Source organism: Perognathus longimembris, chromosome 3 (genome assembly GCF_023159225.1).
Source record: "Perognathus longimembris pacificus isolate PPM17 chromosome 3, ASM2315922v1, whole genome shotgun sequence".
Classification (NCBI taxonomy): Eukaryota; Metazoa; Chordata; class Mammalia; order Rodentia; family Heteromyidae; genus Perognathus; species Perognathus longimembris.
In genome coordinates, this window is record NC_063163.1 from 119,600,346 (window position 1) to 119,617,054 (window position 16,709).

The following is a 16,709-nucleotide window of genomic DNA, read 5'->3' on the forward strand; positions in this document are numbered from 1 at the left end:
GTGCTTTCCTGAAGACAACACCCCAGAGACTCCGTCTACCAGGTATGGTCTCCCTAGTCTGCACTGGTCTTTTTGCTCCTAGGATTGCATTCAGCTCAGTCTCTAGGCTATCCCCCTAGGCTCTGCAGCCCGAACAAATACGTCCTCATTCTTTACCCCGCCCTCCCCAGAAATGCTCTGCGGTTGCTGCTGCTCCAGCCGGCTCATCTCTCCAGTTCCAAGTGCCCCGGTGTATTTCTGAAGGAACCCAAGACGCCCCGGCCCTGGATGTCAGAAAATTCATTAAAATCATTTCCTCTGCTCACAACATTGGATGCCTTACAAGGCAGTGCTACCCCCCTTAGGTTCCGGTCACCAGGCCTCCTCTGCCGATCTCAGAGGGGGGCTGTGGTTTCAGGTACCAGCGACTGCGCAATGCTCCTGGGGCTGCGATCCACCCGTATGGAGGAAACGTCAGGCTGTGGGGGGCTGTCAGGGAGAAGCACCATGCTGGTCTGGGGCCTTGCAGTGAGTAAAGCTGCAGTTATTCCCTTGTAAGTTCCGAGGTTGGCCCCAGGCCATCTGAGCAGTTTTCTCAGTTAGAAACTGGTCTGGGGCAGGTACACACTCTATGAGCTATTGTAACAGTCAATGAGTCAGGTCTCTATTATGCTTAACATAATGCTTGGCACACAAAAGAAAGAGCCCCGTAACTGGTAGGTTTCATTATTGGTGTTTGCTATCAATCAATCAATTAGAGGTGCAATAAAAGGCACTGTAGGGTACTCAGGGCCCTCCCTCAGCTTCTTCACTTGAGGTGGTGCTCTATCTCTTGAGCACATGTCAACTTCCAGCTTTTGTGTGGTCACATAGAGATAATGGACTTTCCTGCCTGGGCTGGCTTTGATTCTCAGATCTCAGCCTCCTAATTGGCTAGAAGGACAAGTGTGGCTTGTGCCTCTTTCCTTAGAACAAGGTGCGAGCTGTCTGACCCAGTGATGATGAGCTGTCTGATGGTTCCTGCAGCCATGGCTCAGCCTCCCTTGGCTGGTCCAGTCTCCTTCTTTTGTTCCTTCTGCTCAGTCCCCCTAAAAAACCACTCCTAGAATTAGGTCCAGCTGGTTCTCTGTCCTCCTCCTTGGGCTCCCAGGCCTTCCTCCTCCCCTCCCCTCCTTCCTCCCTTCGTCTCTCCTCTCCCCCCTCCTCTCTTCTTCTTCTTCTTCTTCTTCTCCTTCTCCTTCTCCTTCTCCTTCTCCTTCTTCTTCTTCTTCTTCCTCTTCTTCCTCCTCCTCCTCTCTCTCTCTCCCCCTCCCCCCCTCCCTCCCTCATCCCTCTCTCTTCTTCCACCCTGCTCCTCCCCAAAGGTAAGAGGCCCGGCTTTCCCACAGCTACCGGGCAGCCCCCGGCCGGCCACAGTCCCACCGTCCCACCGTCCCACCGTCCCACCGTCCCACCGTCCCACCGTCCCACAGTCCCCCGCCCTGCGGGGCGGCCCGGACGCCTTCCCGGGCAGGACGGCCGCGGCCCCTTTAAGGGAGGGGCGGGGCCCGGGCGCCGGCGCGGCAGGCCCCGCCCACCGGGCGCTTTTCCCCCTTTGATCCATTCAGAAATTACTCATCGCGAGTTCCGGGACGGCGGCGCGCGGACGGCGGCGGGCGGAGGACGCGGGGCGGGCGCGGGCGCAGCGCTGGGGCCGGGGCCCGGCCGGCGGAGCGCGGGGCCCGCAGCAGCCGCCCGCGGGCGTCGGGCTTCGGGGGCGGCGCCGGGCCGCGCCGCAGCCTCCGCGCGGGGGACGCTCGGGGCGCCGCCCCCCGGCCCGGGTCCCCGCCCGGCCGCCCGGGCCCCCGGGCCCCCGCGCCCGTCCCCGCGGCGATGGCCGGCCGCTGAGCCCGGCTCCGCGCGGCCGCCCCAGCAGCGCCCGCCCGGCATGGCCGCGCGCGAGGAGCTGTACGGCAGAGTCGCCCCGCGGAGGAGCCGCCAGCGCCCCGGCACCGTCAAGCACGGCTCGGCCCTGGACGTGCTGCTCTCCATGGGCTTCCCCCGCGCCCGCGCGTAAGTGCCGGCCCGACGCGGCCCCCGGCGCGCGCCGCCCCGCGCCGGCCTCGGAGGGCGCGCCCTCCCCGCCGCCCGCGACCTGGGGGGGGGGACGGGGCGGGGGGACGGGGGGGGGGGGAGCGGCCGGGCGCGACTGCGGCCCGCGCGGGGGCGCCCGGCTGGGGGCTCGGCCGGGGGCGGGGCAGGCGCCTGGGGCTGGGGAGTGGGCCCGGGCGTCGGGCGGGGCGCCCGTCCCGGGTGGGGGCCCGCGCCCCGCGGGTGGATCGGAGCGGTTCCGTGGCGCGCGCCCCCAGGCCCCGGGAGCGGCGTCCCGGGGGGGCGGGGTCCCCGGAGGACTCGGCGTCGGGGCCCTCGGCGGTGGGGAGCCGCACGGGTGGCCGGGGAAGGGCGGAGGGGAGCCGGGCCGGCGCCCCGTGGGGGTGCTCGGGTCCGGCCTCCCTCCCGGGGAGCAGGGGCGGGCCGCGCCTGTGTCGCCGCGCTCCGGGGCTGGCGAGGCGCAGCGGGGCGGAGGGGCGACCCCCTGGGGAGCTAGGGCTGCCAGCAGCGCGAGATCCCGGGGTGCGCCGGAGTGAGGAGGGGGCGCTGGTGGCTCCGGGGGCAGCCTGCTGGGCTGGGATGAGGGAGGGAGGCCTGATCGCCAGCACCCGGCAGCAGACAGCAGCAGGCACCCTCGGACCCTGCCGGACCCCAACCCCGGGACTGGGCAGGCCTGGGGGCGTGCCGGTTGGCCCTCCTCCCTCGGTGAGCCCCTACGCGCTCAGGTGCCCATGCCAGGCCTGGCCCCCCTGGGCGCTTTGCTTCTCTCAGTGACATCACTCGGACTGCAGAGTTGGCAGGTTTCCTCCAGTAGGGCCCAGGGAATGGAATCTCCTTTCTGCTCCTTTTTTCCCCCCAGTTGTGGTGATTCTGGGTATCTGCCCCACTGCCCCTGGTGAACCTCCTTTCTTCTTTACTACTTTGGTCATAGCCCTTTTGTTGGGTTGTGTAAATGCGGGTACAGGGCCTCGGTGCTCTCGCTTGGCTTCTTTGCTCAAGGTTGGCGCTCTACCACTTGAGGCACAGTTCCACTTCCGGCTTTTAGGTGTTTAAGTGGAACTGTGAGCTTCCGACCTCAGCCTCCTGGTAGCTAGCTAGACTCACAGGCACAAACCAACCATGCCCAGATCATAACCGCAGAATTGGAGCGAACGCCCTAATGTAGTATTTCACCCAGGCTGCCAGGCGGGAGTGGTGCTGGCCACAGTGTGTTGAAGTGAGTTCCAAGCCCGGGGGCTTCTGGATGCCCAGAAGCACGGGGAGCAGGCGATGGGGGCTGCTCAGGGGCGAGTTGGGTGTGGCTCCGTCCTGAAGTTGATAGTGTGCAGAGCCTCCTCCTGAGCCGTGGAGGGACAGAGGTAGAATTAGCGAGTGAAATCCCAGGCCTCTGCCTTTTCTGCAATGAGGTCAACATGAAGAACTTAAATTGCCTAATTAAGGGAAGAAATGACTTCCCTGGGCTCCGGAGCCTGCTGTCTTTCTCTGTATGGGCCTTGCGGGAGCCTTGTCCTCCCTGTGGATTCCAGGGGCCTGGTCCAGGTCCCAACGGGCGAGTGTGCTTGGCTCCTTTGACTCCCGAGACCTCACGGTAGCTAGCACTTACCGAGTTCTTACCACTTCCTAGTCCAGGCCTTGATTTCATCGTCATGATCCATTCTGCCGCTCCACACATAACACACCTCGGGGGCCACCACCCTGGGCCTCTTTTGTGAGTGGGGAAACTGAGGTTTGTGGAGAACTTACATAACTTCATAACTTGCTTAAGGTCACTGTAGTAACTAATGAAGCTGGGATTCAAACACAGACCATGGGGGCTGCACGTTTAGGGCCAAGATGCGCCCGCGTTGCTGTGGAGAAACGCATGGGGCTGTTCGTAGCACACAGTGGGCACTCTTCAAGTGTCATCAGCTGCTGTAATAAATGGCGACATACTGGGTGGCTTCCGTCAACAAGTGCATTCTCTCACAGTTCCAGAGCCCACACACGCGAGATCAGCCTCTCAGGGCTGAAATCAAGGTGTCTAGCCCAGCATGGTGGCTCTTGCCTATAATCCTAGCTACTTGGGAGGCTGAGGTTAGAAGGGTGAAGGTGTTCAAGGCCAGTTAGATAAAAAGTCCCTGAGTTGGGCTGGGAATGTGGCCTAGTGGTAAAGTGCTCGCCTCGTATACATGAAGCCCTGGGTTTGATTCCTCAGCACCACATATGTAGGAAAAGCCAAAAGTGGTGCTGTGGCCCAAGTGGTAGAGCACTTTTGCTAGACTCTGAGTTCAAATCCCAGTGTATTGATATGTAATATCTATTGTATATTAATTACATACATATTATATATGATATGTATTATATATACTTATATATTACATAGTGTGTTATCCTATATATGATATGTATCATGTGATGCATTAAATTATATAAATACACAGTATATATATCACAGAACCTCATATTTGCTAGTTTTCTTCTTTTTTTTCCCCTCCTCATTTCTTGAGTCCCACTATAGCCCAGGCTGAACTTGCACTCTTGACCTAATTGCTTCAGCTTTCCCAGGGCTGGGATTACAAGCCTGTATCTTTATATTCAGCTATGTATCATTTCTTTTCTCCCCCCACCTCTTTTGTTTTTTGTTGTTGGTGGTGGGGTTTGTTGTTGTTCTTGTTGCTTTGTTTTTGGTGGTGGTGGTGGTGGGGTTTGTTCTTGTTGCTTTGTTTTTGGTGGTGGTGGTGGTGGGGTTTGTTCTTGTTGCTTTGTTTTTGGTGGTGGTGGGGGGGGGGTTTGTTCTTGTTGCTTTGTTTTTGGTGGGGGTCTCACTATGCAGCATAGCCTTGAACTCCATCTGTAGCCCAAACTAGCCTTGACCTTATGATCCTCTTGCCTCGGTCTCTATACTGCTGGGATTCGTGGCATGTCCCACCATGTCTGGCTTTACTCAGCATTTTTTAATGGTTAAAAAAGAGTGGGAATCCATTCTTCCAGTTTGGAGCCTCGTGGTTATCTGCAGTGGAAGAGCAGAAGCTCTCGCTCCTATCTGATTGTAGCTGGGCACACATTGATCAGCCTTCCCTCTGCGCTCCCTTCTCCCTACTGCCCTGGGCTCTGATAAGCTCCATTTGCCTCCCCGCGCCTATGAGATCAACCGTTTTTAGATACCTCGAGAGTGAGGTCATGCAATCCTTGTCCTTTCAGTGCTGGCTTATTTCACTTAACACAATGACCTCCAGTTTTAGCCTGTGATCACTAATTACAAGATTTTTTTTTTCTTATGACTGACTAGTATTCCACCCTGTATAAATGTTCCTACGACTACAATTAGGGCCTACTTGGGTAATATAGGATAATCTCCCCATCTCAAGATACTCAGTCACACCTGCAAAGGTCTCTCTTTACCATGTGAATCACTTTCGCAGATTGGAGGGGTGAGGATGTGGCCAGTGTTTGGGGAATATTCAGACTCTCGATGCTGCCCTTTCTTACCAAAGAGAAGGTTTGGCAGGGTGGAGATTGGACTTTTCACTTTCTTTTATTTGTTTATTTTCATGGTGGTGGGGATCGAACTGCGGACCTGTACACACTGGACAAGCACCCTATCGCTACCAGCCTCCTCTGTCTGTGATCCTGCCTAGAAGCTTCTGGGGCTCTTGGAGTCATCTGATCTAGTTCTGCTCTCCAACTATGCCACATCTTTCTTCCGGTCTTCTAATCTTGCTTGGGCATCCGGAAGGCCTTTGTGGTGGTGGTCTTCTTCATCGCTGCACTCAGTGAGGTGAGGGGCGGCTTCCTTTTGGAGTTGAGGAGGGCCTCCGGCTCGGAGGCCGAGAAGGCTCCTTTCTCACAAGGTAGGCCTGCAGGCGGGAACAAGATGAGGATGCGGAGCACCGAGCAGGACAGACCCAGGTGTCCCAGGAAAGGACAGGCCGGTGTTTGGAGCTGGGCCCTCATGATGGGGAAGCAGCCCCTGGTTCTGGGTTTCCCCTGGGGGTGCAGCAACCAGAAGAGACACTTTGCTAGGTGGCTCACACCTGTAATCCTAGCTATTCAGGAGGTTGAGATCTGAGGATCACAGTTGAAAGCCAGCTCAGGCAGGAAAGTGTGTAAGACACTTATCTCCAATTAGCCAGCAAAATGGCTGGACGTGGAGTGGTGGCTCAAATGATAGAGCTCTTGCCTTGAGCAAAAGAAGCTGAGAGACAGTGCCTAGGCCCTGAGTTCAAGCCTCAGGAATCAGCACAGGCACACACAGGATCTGGGTGGCTGGGAGAGGGCTGACCAGAGCAAGGCTCCGATTCCAGCTCTGCCATCTTGAAAAGGCACTTCAAGGCCCCCGAGGGCCTCCTCCTTGCCAGAGACCTCCCAGGGGAGCAGGTACAGCGAAGCCATGTTTGCCAACTGCCTGACAAATCTGAACACCCCACCTCCTGTGCTAGGGTGATCACAAGCCGGGACACCTGGGGTTTGGCTTCTCACTTCTCTGGAGCTGGGGGCTGGCCTCCTGGGAGAAACTTCGGTCAAACTTCAACACTGCTGCAGAAAATACTTGCAGGAAGAGGAGGATGGAAAAGTGGAGAGATAGGCAGGCAGAGACAGACAGATTGAATGAAGGAATGATGTGTGCCAGAGATCCAGCAGGAAGGAGATGTTCAAGGGGTCCCGAGAGCCTTTCCTTTCCCTTCCCTTTCACTGCTCATTAACATGGCGGTGTGCCAATATCGCTAAAAATAGAAGTCTAGCTTCCTCTAGGCCCCGGAGGCTGGAGAAGGAACAGGAAGGTGCAAGGAGCCTGGGGCCAGGCCCTGGGGAAGAGGCGGCCTGGGGACTGGGCGGGCAGCCCCGGGAGCTGGCAGGAGCTATCCTTACACACAAGACCGCGCCAGGCGGGCACCAGCCACCCCTGCTGCTCTCTGTGGCTCTCTGTGCTGACACCACCTCAACCCACTCTTTATTATTTATTTTGTTGTGTTTTGTTGTAAGGTCCCTTGTGGCTGGAACTTGGTCTACTGCAGATGGCTCTCGTAGGGTTCCCAATGTTTGAGAGAAGCCATCAGAATAATCTTGGAGGCGGTGGGTGTAGTTCAGTGGTTGAACATTCGCCTAGAGTGCACGAGGCCCAGGGTTCAACTCCAGCCCGCCACCTCTCCTCCTCCTCTTCCTCTTTCTCGTCATCATCTTTCTCATCATTGCGATAGTAACACTGATTACAATAATCACGGGAAGGAAAGCTCCAGGGGTCAGTGGATGCTTGAAGGTTTCATTGAAAGAGTTACTGGGGTTTGAACACGGGGGCCTCGCACCTGCCAGGCGGGTGCTGTATCCTTGAAGCTACTCCCAAGCCCTGTATGGTATCCTTCTGCCCATCTTCCCAAGTAGAGTCTTGCTTTCTGTAAGACTGGACTGTGACTCTCCCATTTGCACGTCCTGTATACCTGTGATTTCACACACGTATTGTCACACCAGGCTAGTCACCGGCTGAGATTACTGTTTACATGGGATGGCCTTGAATCTTGACTTTCCTGATGGCGACCTCCGGGGATTCCTGATGGGTGGAGCCATTGAAAGCCTTTTCCCCAGTGTCCTCATGAGTTCAAGCGTGTGGCAGAACCTGTCCTGTTCACCTAAGGGGCTCTGTGAAGACAACAGGGGGGAATGACTTGGTGAAATTAAACCTGGAAGCCTGACACTGGACCCCACTATGGCATTCTTACCCTGCACGGGAAGGAGGGCGGGCGGCAAGGTGGGGGAGGCAGCCGCGTGAAGTGGACAGAGTTGTTTTCCTCCAAGAGTATTTGAGTCTTTGCTAGTTGAGGAGCGAGGTGGTGGCAGAGGGAAATTGCTGGAATGAATGCCGTCAACTTGGCTTTGGACACGGAGCGGTTTTCCATGCCTCACTGCCCACAGATAAAGGCAGCGCAAAGCCGGCTCTGCCCGGAGGAGCCCAGAAGCAACCTGCAGAGCCATGAATTAGAGTGTCTGGTTTCTGCAGCTGACCTGTTGGCAGACTTGGGAGCCCCTGAGAGCGCTCAGGTGAATCCTGTAACTCTGAAATGGAGCTGGTTCGGGCCTGGGCCTGGGCCTGCGCCTGGGCCTGGGCCTGCTTTCCCAGGAGCCCCTTGGATGGAAAATACAAAGCCAGCCCCACAGGAGCTGAAGGGCTCTTACAGGTGGGTGGGGCAGGGGAGCCACTACTCTATGAGCTGCAACAGTGTCCTTGTCCCTGCAGCAGTTCAGTGCATTCAATGCTGTCCTGCAGTCTGTCTGTGCACAGTATGCGTGCCTCGTTTTGAAAGGAGACTTGAGGGTGCCGGGATTTGGCCATGATCATATAGATAGTTAGCACTGACAGTGTGTGGGCTGGCGGGGGTGGGGGGGGATAGGGAGTGTTAAGACCCTCAGGCTAAAACTGCAAATGAAATGAATGGTCTAGTTACATTAGAGATCCCAGTTGAAAAGGAAAGACACCAATAGTCCCAGTTCTCAGGAGGCTGAAATCCAGAGGATCTCAATTCACAGCCAAAAAAAGAAAGAAAGAGAGAGGGAGGGAGGAAGGAAGGAAGGAAGGAAGGAAGGAAGGAAGGAAGGAAGGAAGGAAGGAAGAAAGGATCAGGGCTGTAGCTATGGCTCAAGTGGTAGAATGCCAGCTGAGAAAGCATTGAGGGTCTAATTTCAAACTCTGGAAAAACATGCGAAAGAAAGAGAAGGGGAGGGAGGGAGCCAGAAGAAGGGAGGAAGGCCTGAGCATGCTTTCTTAGGCTTATTGAATGGTAACTTCCATATGGCACATTGAACATACCTAAAGACAGCTGTGTTGGAACAAATGAATGTGATTCAGCGCATCCATTGTCCCCGGACATTTTCCCGTGTCCCCTTGCCACCGTCCCCTCTCCACCTGGAGCCCTGTCTAGCCTCTGTCACTACAGACGGGTTTGCATCTTTCCAGACTTGCTAGAAGCAGCATGGTGCAGGCAATACACTCTGGCAGCTACTGGTTTCTTTCCTTCAGCACACCACTTTTGATTCTGTGTGTTTCAGTCGTGTGTCTCTTTCAGTTGACCTTGAGCTGTCTGAATGTGCTGGAGGCATTAGGACCCCCTGCACACGAGGAAAATTCCCAGTTATGCCCTAATTTCTATTAATACCTTAGGTTTTTTAGACCACTTTTAGAGGTGATAAAGCGGAGTCACTATCAAGTCTCAGGCACTGAACATGGGATGAGGAAGCAGGGGCAGAAGATTAAACACCTAAGTGATGGAAGAACACCCGGCCCCCAGTCTTGCTCCTCTGGTTTTGGTGCCAGGGTAGGGAGAAAGACATAGAGTAGAGCCAGTGCTGGCCAAGTGAGCCGTAATAAATGGCTGAGTTTATGAATTCAAAGGGGGCACCATCTGCCTGACTTCTGATCAGTCTCAAATAGAAAAATAGTGTCAGACTTGAGTCCTGGTGTGTGTGTTTATGAGAGAGAGAGAGAAAGAGTGAGAATGAAGCCCCTCTGCCCTGTGGTGGGTATAGCCCCAAGCAGGACACAGCGTCAATGCCAAGGATGATCTCTGCGGTCCTCCTGGGGACAGAGAGTGCCTTTTCCATGGGAAGATTCCCTAGGGACCACTGGGGAATGCCCCGGGGTCTTCTGGGAGAATCTCTGCTAATTCTTCTTTGAGGCAGTCCTGGGCAGGGTCTCAGGGCACATTTTAGGAAGTGCCTTTCTCGTGGCTCCATCCCTCTTGTTCATGACTCTGGGCCAGGCTCTGTCCCCCAGCATGTGTGAAGATGAAGTGTAGGGCAGTGCCTGTGACACAGCGGCCCTGACAGCGTCTGCACTCTTGTGTACACAACGCCCTTCCTCAGGAGGAAGAAATGACGGTCGGGCTAGGCACCCTACGCCCTGACCTCAGCCACCTGCTCAGGTGGCCACGCCAGTTCCCCTTCGGCCCTCTTGACTAGGTAGTAGCGCTTACGTGCTTGCTAGGCCTGAATTGATAAGCTCTGAGTCTGCCTGCCCCCACCCCCACCCCCACCCCCAGGTGGGCCCAGGGTTTGAGACTATGGGAGCTAGCCAGTCTTACCTATGCTTTGGGGATATTGTCCTTTCCCTCCGGAGTGTCGGGGGGTCGAATGAAGGTCGCCACCCCCATGGTCGCCCAGGTGGCCGTGGCGATGCCAGGACTGAGCACGGCAAGGGCGTTGGTTTCCGTGACGTCGCGTGTGCCTTTTCACTTCCGGAGTATTTGTCTTGTCTGGCCCTGGTCTGGTTTTTTACGGTGTTTTATTGTCGACTTCTTTTCTGCTGCCTTTCACGAGAACCCTTCGGGACTGTTGATATGCGGGAGAGAAAAATAAATGGAAAGGGAAGAAGATAGGCAGCAATTACGGCGGTGGGGTGTCCGTGAGCAACTGTGCATTAGAATAATTTCCAAATTGGTGCCTAATGTGCTTTCTCGCAAAATAGGAGTGAGTGCAAGCAGGGCGAGAGAGAGAGAGGCCCTGAGCTCTGGGAACAAGCTTTCCTCCCAGCCACCTTCGTGATTAAGCCACTCTCTTGGCTCTGTGCGTGTACCCGCTGCGTGTGTAACACTAGCTGTCCTTCCGGAAGCGTATACATCCTTGTGCACGGCCCTGGGCTGTTTCCCCGCCAAGTGGGAAGCTGAGAGCTATCAGCTGCAGCGTGCACAGGGGGAGCTGGCCATGCAGCTGCCCAGAGACCACGCCACGCTTGCCCTGCACTGAGGTCTGGCTGGAGGGACCTTGTCCCTGGACCAGGTAGCAGGGTTGCTGAGAATTCTGCCTCCATGTCCACTGCCCCATTCAAGAATTCTCCAATTTGAGCACTGCCACACATCCCCCCCAGTGGAAAATTCCACAGCCAACCCCACGACAGAGGCCATGGCCTAATCACAGAAGCACTCAAAGCACCATATAACATTACCCTCAGGCTCTGCACCCATAGTGGAACGTAGCTGTAGCTGGGTGCTGGAGGTTTATGCCTGGAATCCTAGCTACACCGAAGGCTGAGATCTGGAGGATTATTACCATTGGAGGCCAGCCTCAGGAGAAAAGTTAGCTGGACCTCATCTCCAAAATAACCAAGGAGAAGCTGGGATGAAGGTTTGGCTCTGGTGGTAGAGTGCTAGCCTCCTGAGTACAAGTTCCTGAGTTCAAACCCCAGGTCTGAAAAAAGAGAAAAGAAGAGAAGCTACAATTTTGAATATAGCAGCTAAGACTGGCAGGCGTCGGCCACTGGTGCCCGGCTGAGGATGTGGCTTCGGCTGAGTTACTTCTAAAGGTTGGATGACTCAGAACGAGGCTGCTAGCCGCCCTGGGCCCTGGGGACTTGGGGTGGCTCTCCCGGCTCTGTGAGCCACTGCTCCTGGGTGGTGCTTGGCCTCAGTCTGGTCATGGGGAGGGCATGGTGGGCCCCCAAGCAGAGAGATCCACCAAAACGAACACTTCCCGTGTTCTCTGCCTCTTTGGGGAAGTGCAGTGCGAGTCGTGGAGTATCAGCGCCCAGCCTCTGTGAAACGCGAGCGGGTCTGTGAAATGCACGCCGAGATGTTCCTGGGGCCCTGGGGTCGCTTCTGCATGCTGCTGTAAGGACTTGCCCCAGACGCAGTGCGCAGTGCGTAAGCCAGCCCGGTGCTCTAGTTCGGAGGCCAGGCGACTCTGTGTTACAGGCCTGCATCTGGAATCTACCCTCCCCCTCCCCCTCCCATCCCTGGTTGGAACACACCCTCTGACCCCTGACCCCAGCCCCATCTGCGCTGAGCTCTGGCTCACTCTCCCAGCCTCGCAAGTGCTGGGATTACAGGCATGTGTGCCATGACATCGGGTGTGGAGTTGAGGTTTATAGCCAGCGCCCACAGTACTGACATGTGGCTGGTGTCTAATGAGCATGCAGAGCAACAGAAAGAGGAAACTTGAGGTCCAGGAAACACTGGGGTGTCCCCAGCTTACGCAGCCTGGGGGACAAGAGGGCAACCTGACTGGCCCTTGGTTTGTGTCTGTTTCTGGGCCTGCGCACTATGGCGTGGTTGGCTGTTTAGTGACAACATCTGGAGTTGCAGTGATGGTATCTCTGTGGAAGAGCACGCGCGCGCGTGTGTGTGTGTGTGTACGTGTGTGTACGTACACTATCCATATCAGCTGACAACTGTCAGGACAGACACTGGGTTGTAGTGGGGGGTGGGGGTGGGGTCCCAACACCCAGTGCCTACCAACTACCTGTTTCAATGTCCGGCCGCTGCTGCTGGCCACACTGCCATGGCTCTGCTCCGGCCCCTGCGGCTCCAGTGAGGGGCCTTGGATGGTTTGTGTAGCACACATTGCAGTCAGTGAAAGCACCTTCAAATTCCTATTTCCCTTCGAATGAGATGTGAGGTCCTCCTAGCCCTCCCTCCCTTCCTCTGTGTGAGAGGCTTGTGGCCTCGCTCAGCTTTCTTGTGCATGGCCAGTGCTCTACCACTTGAGCCATGCCTCCAGGCCAGCATTTCGCTGGTTATTTTGGAGATGGAGTCTTGTAGATTTTTTGCCTAGGCTACCGTCAATCCATGATCGTCTAGATCTCAGCCTCCTGAGTAGCTAGGATATTAAAGTCATGAGCCCACTGTTGCTGGCTCGCCTCACCTCTTCTCTGAAGGTCAAGGAGGGCTTATTACTGTTATTAAATGAGATAATGATAGACCATGGATAGCAGGAACCCTGACTCTAGGTGCACAATAAATGCAGGATACAAAGGGGGCAGTACGATACCACACGTGGATTGTAGCTATAAGGTTAAATAGTAGAGATGGGTCTTGAATTCGAGATCCTCCTGCCTGGGCCTTTCTGGTGCTGGGATTGCAAGCGGGAGCTACACATCTCTTTAGGCATAAGATAATAACTCATGTCTTTGTCTTGAGTATTTCTAAGTCTCCTCCTTAACTGCTTGAATCTCCCTAAGGGGACAGTTTAAATAGCATCTGCCACTCAGTGTGACTTCATTCTGGGGAGGGGCTGGGTGGAGGTTGCTGGTTTACGAATGTGGAATGGCTGTCTTCCAGCCCACAGTATTATCAGCTATGCTACTCCTGGCCTTCCGCCTGACCTCTCCCGAGCATAGAGCTGATTGATATCTTTTATCAAAGCAAATCCTTGGAGGACCGACAGAGGGCTTAAGTGATAGAGCACCCGCTTCGCAGGAGAGAGGCCTGAGTTCAAACCCCAGCACCTTCCTGAGCCAAGAGGGGTGGTGCATGCTTGTAATCCCAGCACTTAGGAGGCCAGGAAGGGGACAGAGCAGCAAATTCCAGGCCAGCCTGGGCCGTGGAGTAAAACCCTGTCAAGACAACACAATGACAGGCAGTTGTCTTGGGTGCAAAACGGCTTTGGGTTTGATCTCCACAGAAGAGGAGATGGGGGCTCCGCGGGAGCCAGTGGGGAGACTCACATCCCAGACCTCGGGCCTCAGGCCTCAGCCCTGCCTGGCGATTAGGGAGGTTGCCGGCAGTTCTTAACTTGTCCCGAGTGTAAGATCCCAGGCTCACCCGTGGAAGGCTGAGCCCTGACGCCCGGCCACGTCCCCGGGCCACTCCCGTCCTGCGTGGTTGCGTCCGTCTGTCTGTCTGGGAAGGAGGCAGCGGGCTCAGCTGTCTTGTGAGCTGCCAGCTGCGTCCCGCGGAGAGGAGGCAGTCCAGGTGTTGGGCCCCCGTGGGACAGCTCCGGCCACGTGGCCTGCGTCCCACGCATGCCGTGAGGGTTCCACGGCCGACTCCGGGGACCTGGGGTAAACGGAGGCTGCTCTGGGCAGCCGGCTGGATCAAGGGTGTGGAGAAGCGGACTCGGCACGTGAGAACTTGTTTTGTTTGGATAGTGCTGGGGTTTGAACTCAGGCTGAGCCCTTGCCAGGCGGGTGCTCTTGCTGCCGAGCCATGCCTCCAGTCCTGTATTTTAATGGTTATATTTGAGCCAGGGTCTCTGCTTCTGCCCCAGGAAGGTTCCTGGGGAACGTCTACCTAAGTCAGGTTTCTCAAGGTAGCTAGGATTTCACGTGCAGGCTCTGAGTTCAAGCCCCAGTCCTGACATACACACGCGCGCACACACACACATGCACGTACACATGCACATACACACGCACGCATGCACGCGTAGGAGGTGAGTGCCTCTTAATCCCCTCGGGTGCAGGTGTGTGCATTGAGAATTGAACCCAGCCTTGTTTCTTGTGTGTGCTAAGCACACGCCCTACCCCTGAGCTACATTCCCTGTCCACTTCGTCATCTTTTGGGCATCACCCGGTGTTCCAGTGCCTTCCAGCCCCTGCCCTTCCCCAGCTGCAGACCCAGGCAGCCATGGTGATGAGGAGGGACTGGGGTGGAAGGGGTTCGTGCCGGGGCACTGGGAATTAGGGCAGAGCTGTTTTCTAACTCGAGTCCTCCCTCCCTGCCCTGGAGCCTTTTCATGAAACCTCTGGTTTGAGCACCTTGGGTTTTTGCTCTGCCGGTTTGTTTTCCTTCCTGGATCACAGCTTTGAGCTCACACGCGGAGCTCCGGCACGGTACTGGCAAATAAATGTTCCTGGCAAGGCAGCCCAGCTGCTGTTTGCTGTGTGCAGAGAGCGCGGTGCAGCTCCGTGCAGCTCCGTGCAGGGAAGTGTGCGCAGAGCTCTTCCGTGTCGAGTCTGTGCCTCCATGCAGGGAAGTGTGCACAGAGCTCTTCCGTGTCGAGTCTGTGCCTCCATGCAGGGAAGTGTGTGCAGAGCTCTTCCGTGTTGAGTCATTGCCTCCGGGCCTGTTGCGCAGGGTGAACCCTCGATGTTCCAGGGTTCAGATCCCGGCTCCCCTCTGCTGAGATCTGTGGAGACACTCTCACAGCCCAGGGTGAGAACAGAGTCTCTGTTCTGTTTGGTGGGAGACCATGGGGTCTGTGAGCTAGTGGGCTGTGAGGTCAAAGTTCAGGTGCAGGTGTGGGGGGGTGGGGAGGAGGCCTCAGCCCCCCCCCCCCCGGCACTTGGAGGGCGTTAATAAACTGCCCTTGCCCATCCGCGCAGTGCAAGCGTGAGCTGAACGTTGTGCGGTCTGTGGGCTCCGGGGACAAACAAACCCCAGGGAAAACCCACCCTGGGGCAACGTCGTATTGTACGGAAGGGCGGTCACGGAGCAAGGGGGACCGTGCTGAAAGAAGGGGTGACTGTCTCCTCCAGTTTCCAAAGGGCTGCTCTTGGCCAGCAGGGAGTTCAGAACCTGTGTGCGTGCGAGTCTCGGCCCTCGTCCACCCCCACCCCGGCCCCGGGCCCTGTCGGCAGCCTGGCACCGAGCGAGCTCCTGGTTCGTGCATTCGCTCCTCCATCCCCGAGCGGCTCCTGAGCACTTGCCGCCCTCGCGGGCCCTGCGCCTGGAGACAGCGTGGCAGAGCCAACCCACGTCTGTCTATGAGAGCTTCAAGAAGTTTCCTTGCAGGAAACGGAGATCCATCCGCTCACCTGGGAAGGGAGGCCGGCCCTGCCCGCCTGGGCCGTCGAAAGCAAATAATCCTACCTACTTCCTACCGTCCGGGAGGCTGAAGATGCAGCCATTGAGACGGCCGTAACCAGAGGGCCGGAGAGGAGCGATGGAGAGAGACGGAGAGAATTATCTTTCCCCTCCCTCGACCCCCTCCCCATCTCCCATCGAACTGCTTTGGGATTGTGGATCAGGGTTTAGTCTTTGAGCTTAGAGGAGACCCCGTGCCGTTCCCCCAGCGGCCCGCCACCAGCGGTGAGCTTCCCGACAGAAAGCAGATGTGCCTGCCATGGTGGGGAAGGCGTGGGGACGGACGCCATCTTGGAGGAGGCGTCCCCCGAGCAAGGCAAGGCCGCCTCCATGCACCCCCTACCCCCCGCGGCCCAGAGGTGGTCCTGCTGGACGTCTTTCCACGGGGACTGACCCCGCCCAGCCCAGCCCAACCGCTGTGCTGCCGAAGGGGCCCTGCCGCGGAGCCGGCAGCGTCTGTCTCCTTCCCTGGGCACAAACTAGAGGCAGCTGGCCCGGGTCGCCACCCGGGCTTTGCACACGGGACCCGGTGTGGAGTGAGAGCAGCTGGGACGGCCGCCATCACAACGGTGCCGGTAATCCACCTCCCCACAGGGCGTGACGGGGCCCTTCCCGGGCTCCTCCATTGCTGGCCTAGCACCTTGGTGGGAAAGCGTTTGTACCTCCGTTGTTGCTGTAGCCACCCACCGCGTATAGGAAAATCCCAAAGCGTCAACGTGTGCATATTTTACAAATGAATTTTTTTTTTTTTTGGCCAGTCCTGGGCCTTGGACTCAGGGCCTGAGCACTGTCCCTGGCTTCCTTTTGCTCAAGGCTAGCACTCTGCCACCTGAGCCACAGCGCCCCTTCTGGCCATTTTCCATATATGTGGTGCTGGGGAATCGAACCCCGGGCTTCGTGCATGCTAGGCGAGCGCTCTACTGCCCCACAAATGGATTTGTTTTCAATGGCATGCTGGAGTCAATGAAGAGCCATGCTTTGCCTTCGCTGCTGAGCACAGCCGGCGGCTTTGCTGGTCCACAAACCTTAATGAAGCAGGAGGCGACCAGGAGGAGCGGGCGGGGCCCTGTGCGCAGGGCAGAGCTTGCCGGGTGCTCTCGTGGCGCCCTGAGGCCGCCTAAGCCAAGCCCCCCGAAGGCCGTCTTCATGATCTGACCC

The 16,709-nt window shown here is 56.9% G+C and overlaps 1 protein-coding gene across 1 annotated transcript in view; it reads left to right on the forward strand.

Annotated features, from left to right (window-relative positions):
* Positions 1-1,891: 1,891 nt before the first annotated feature.
* The window catches only part of Ubash3b (ubiquitin associated and SH3 domain containing B), a 74,534-nt gene continuing 59,716 nt past the window's right edge, over positions 1,892-16,709 (forward strand). Inside the window, exon 1 of the mRNA XM_048344020.1 lies at positions 1,892-2,031. Coding sequence (XP_048199977.1) covers positions 1,907-2,031 — 125 coding nt within the window. The 5' untranslated portion in view covers positions 1,892-1,906. The remainder of the gene's footprint in view (positions 2,032-16,709) is intronic.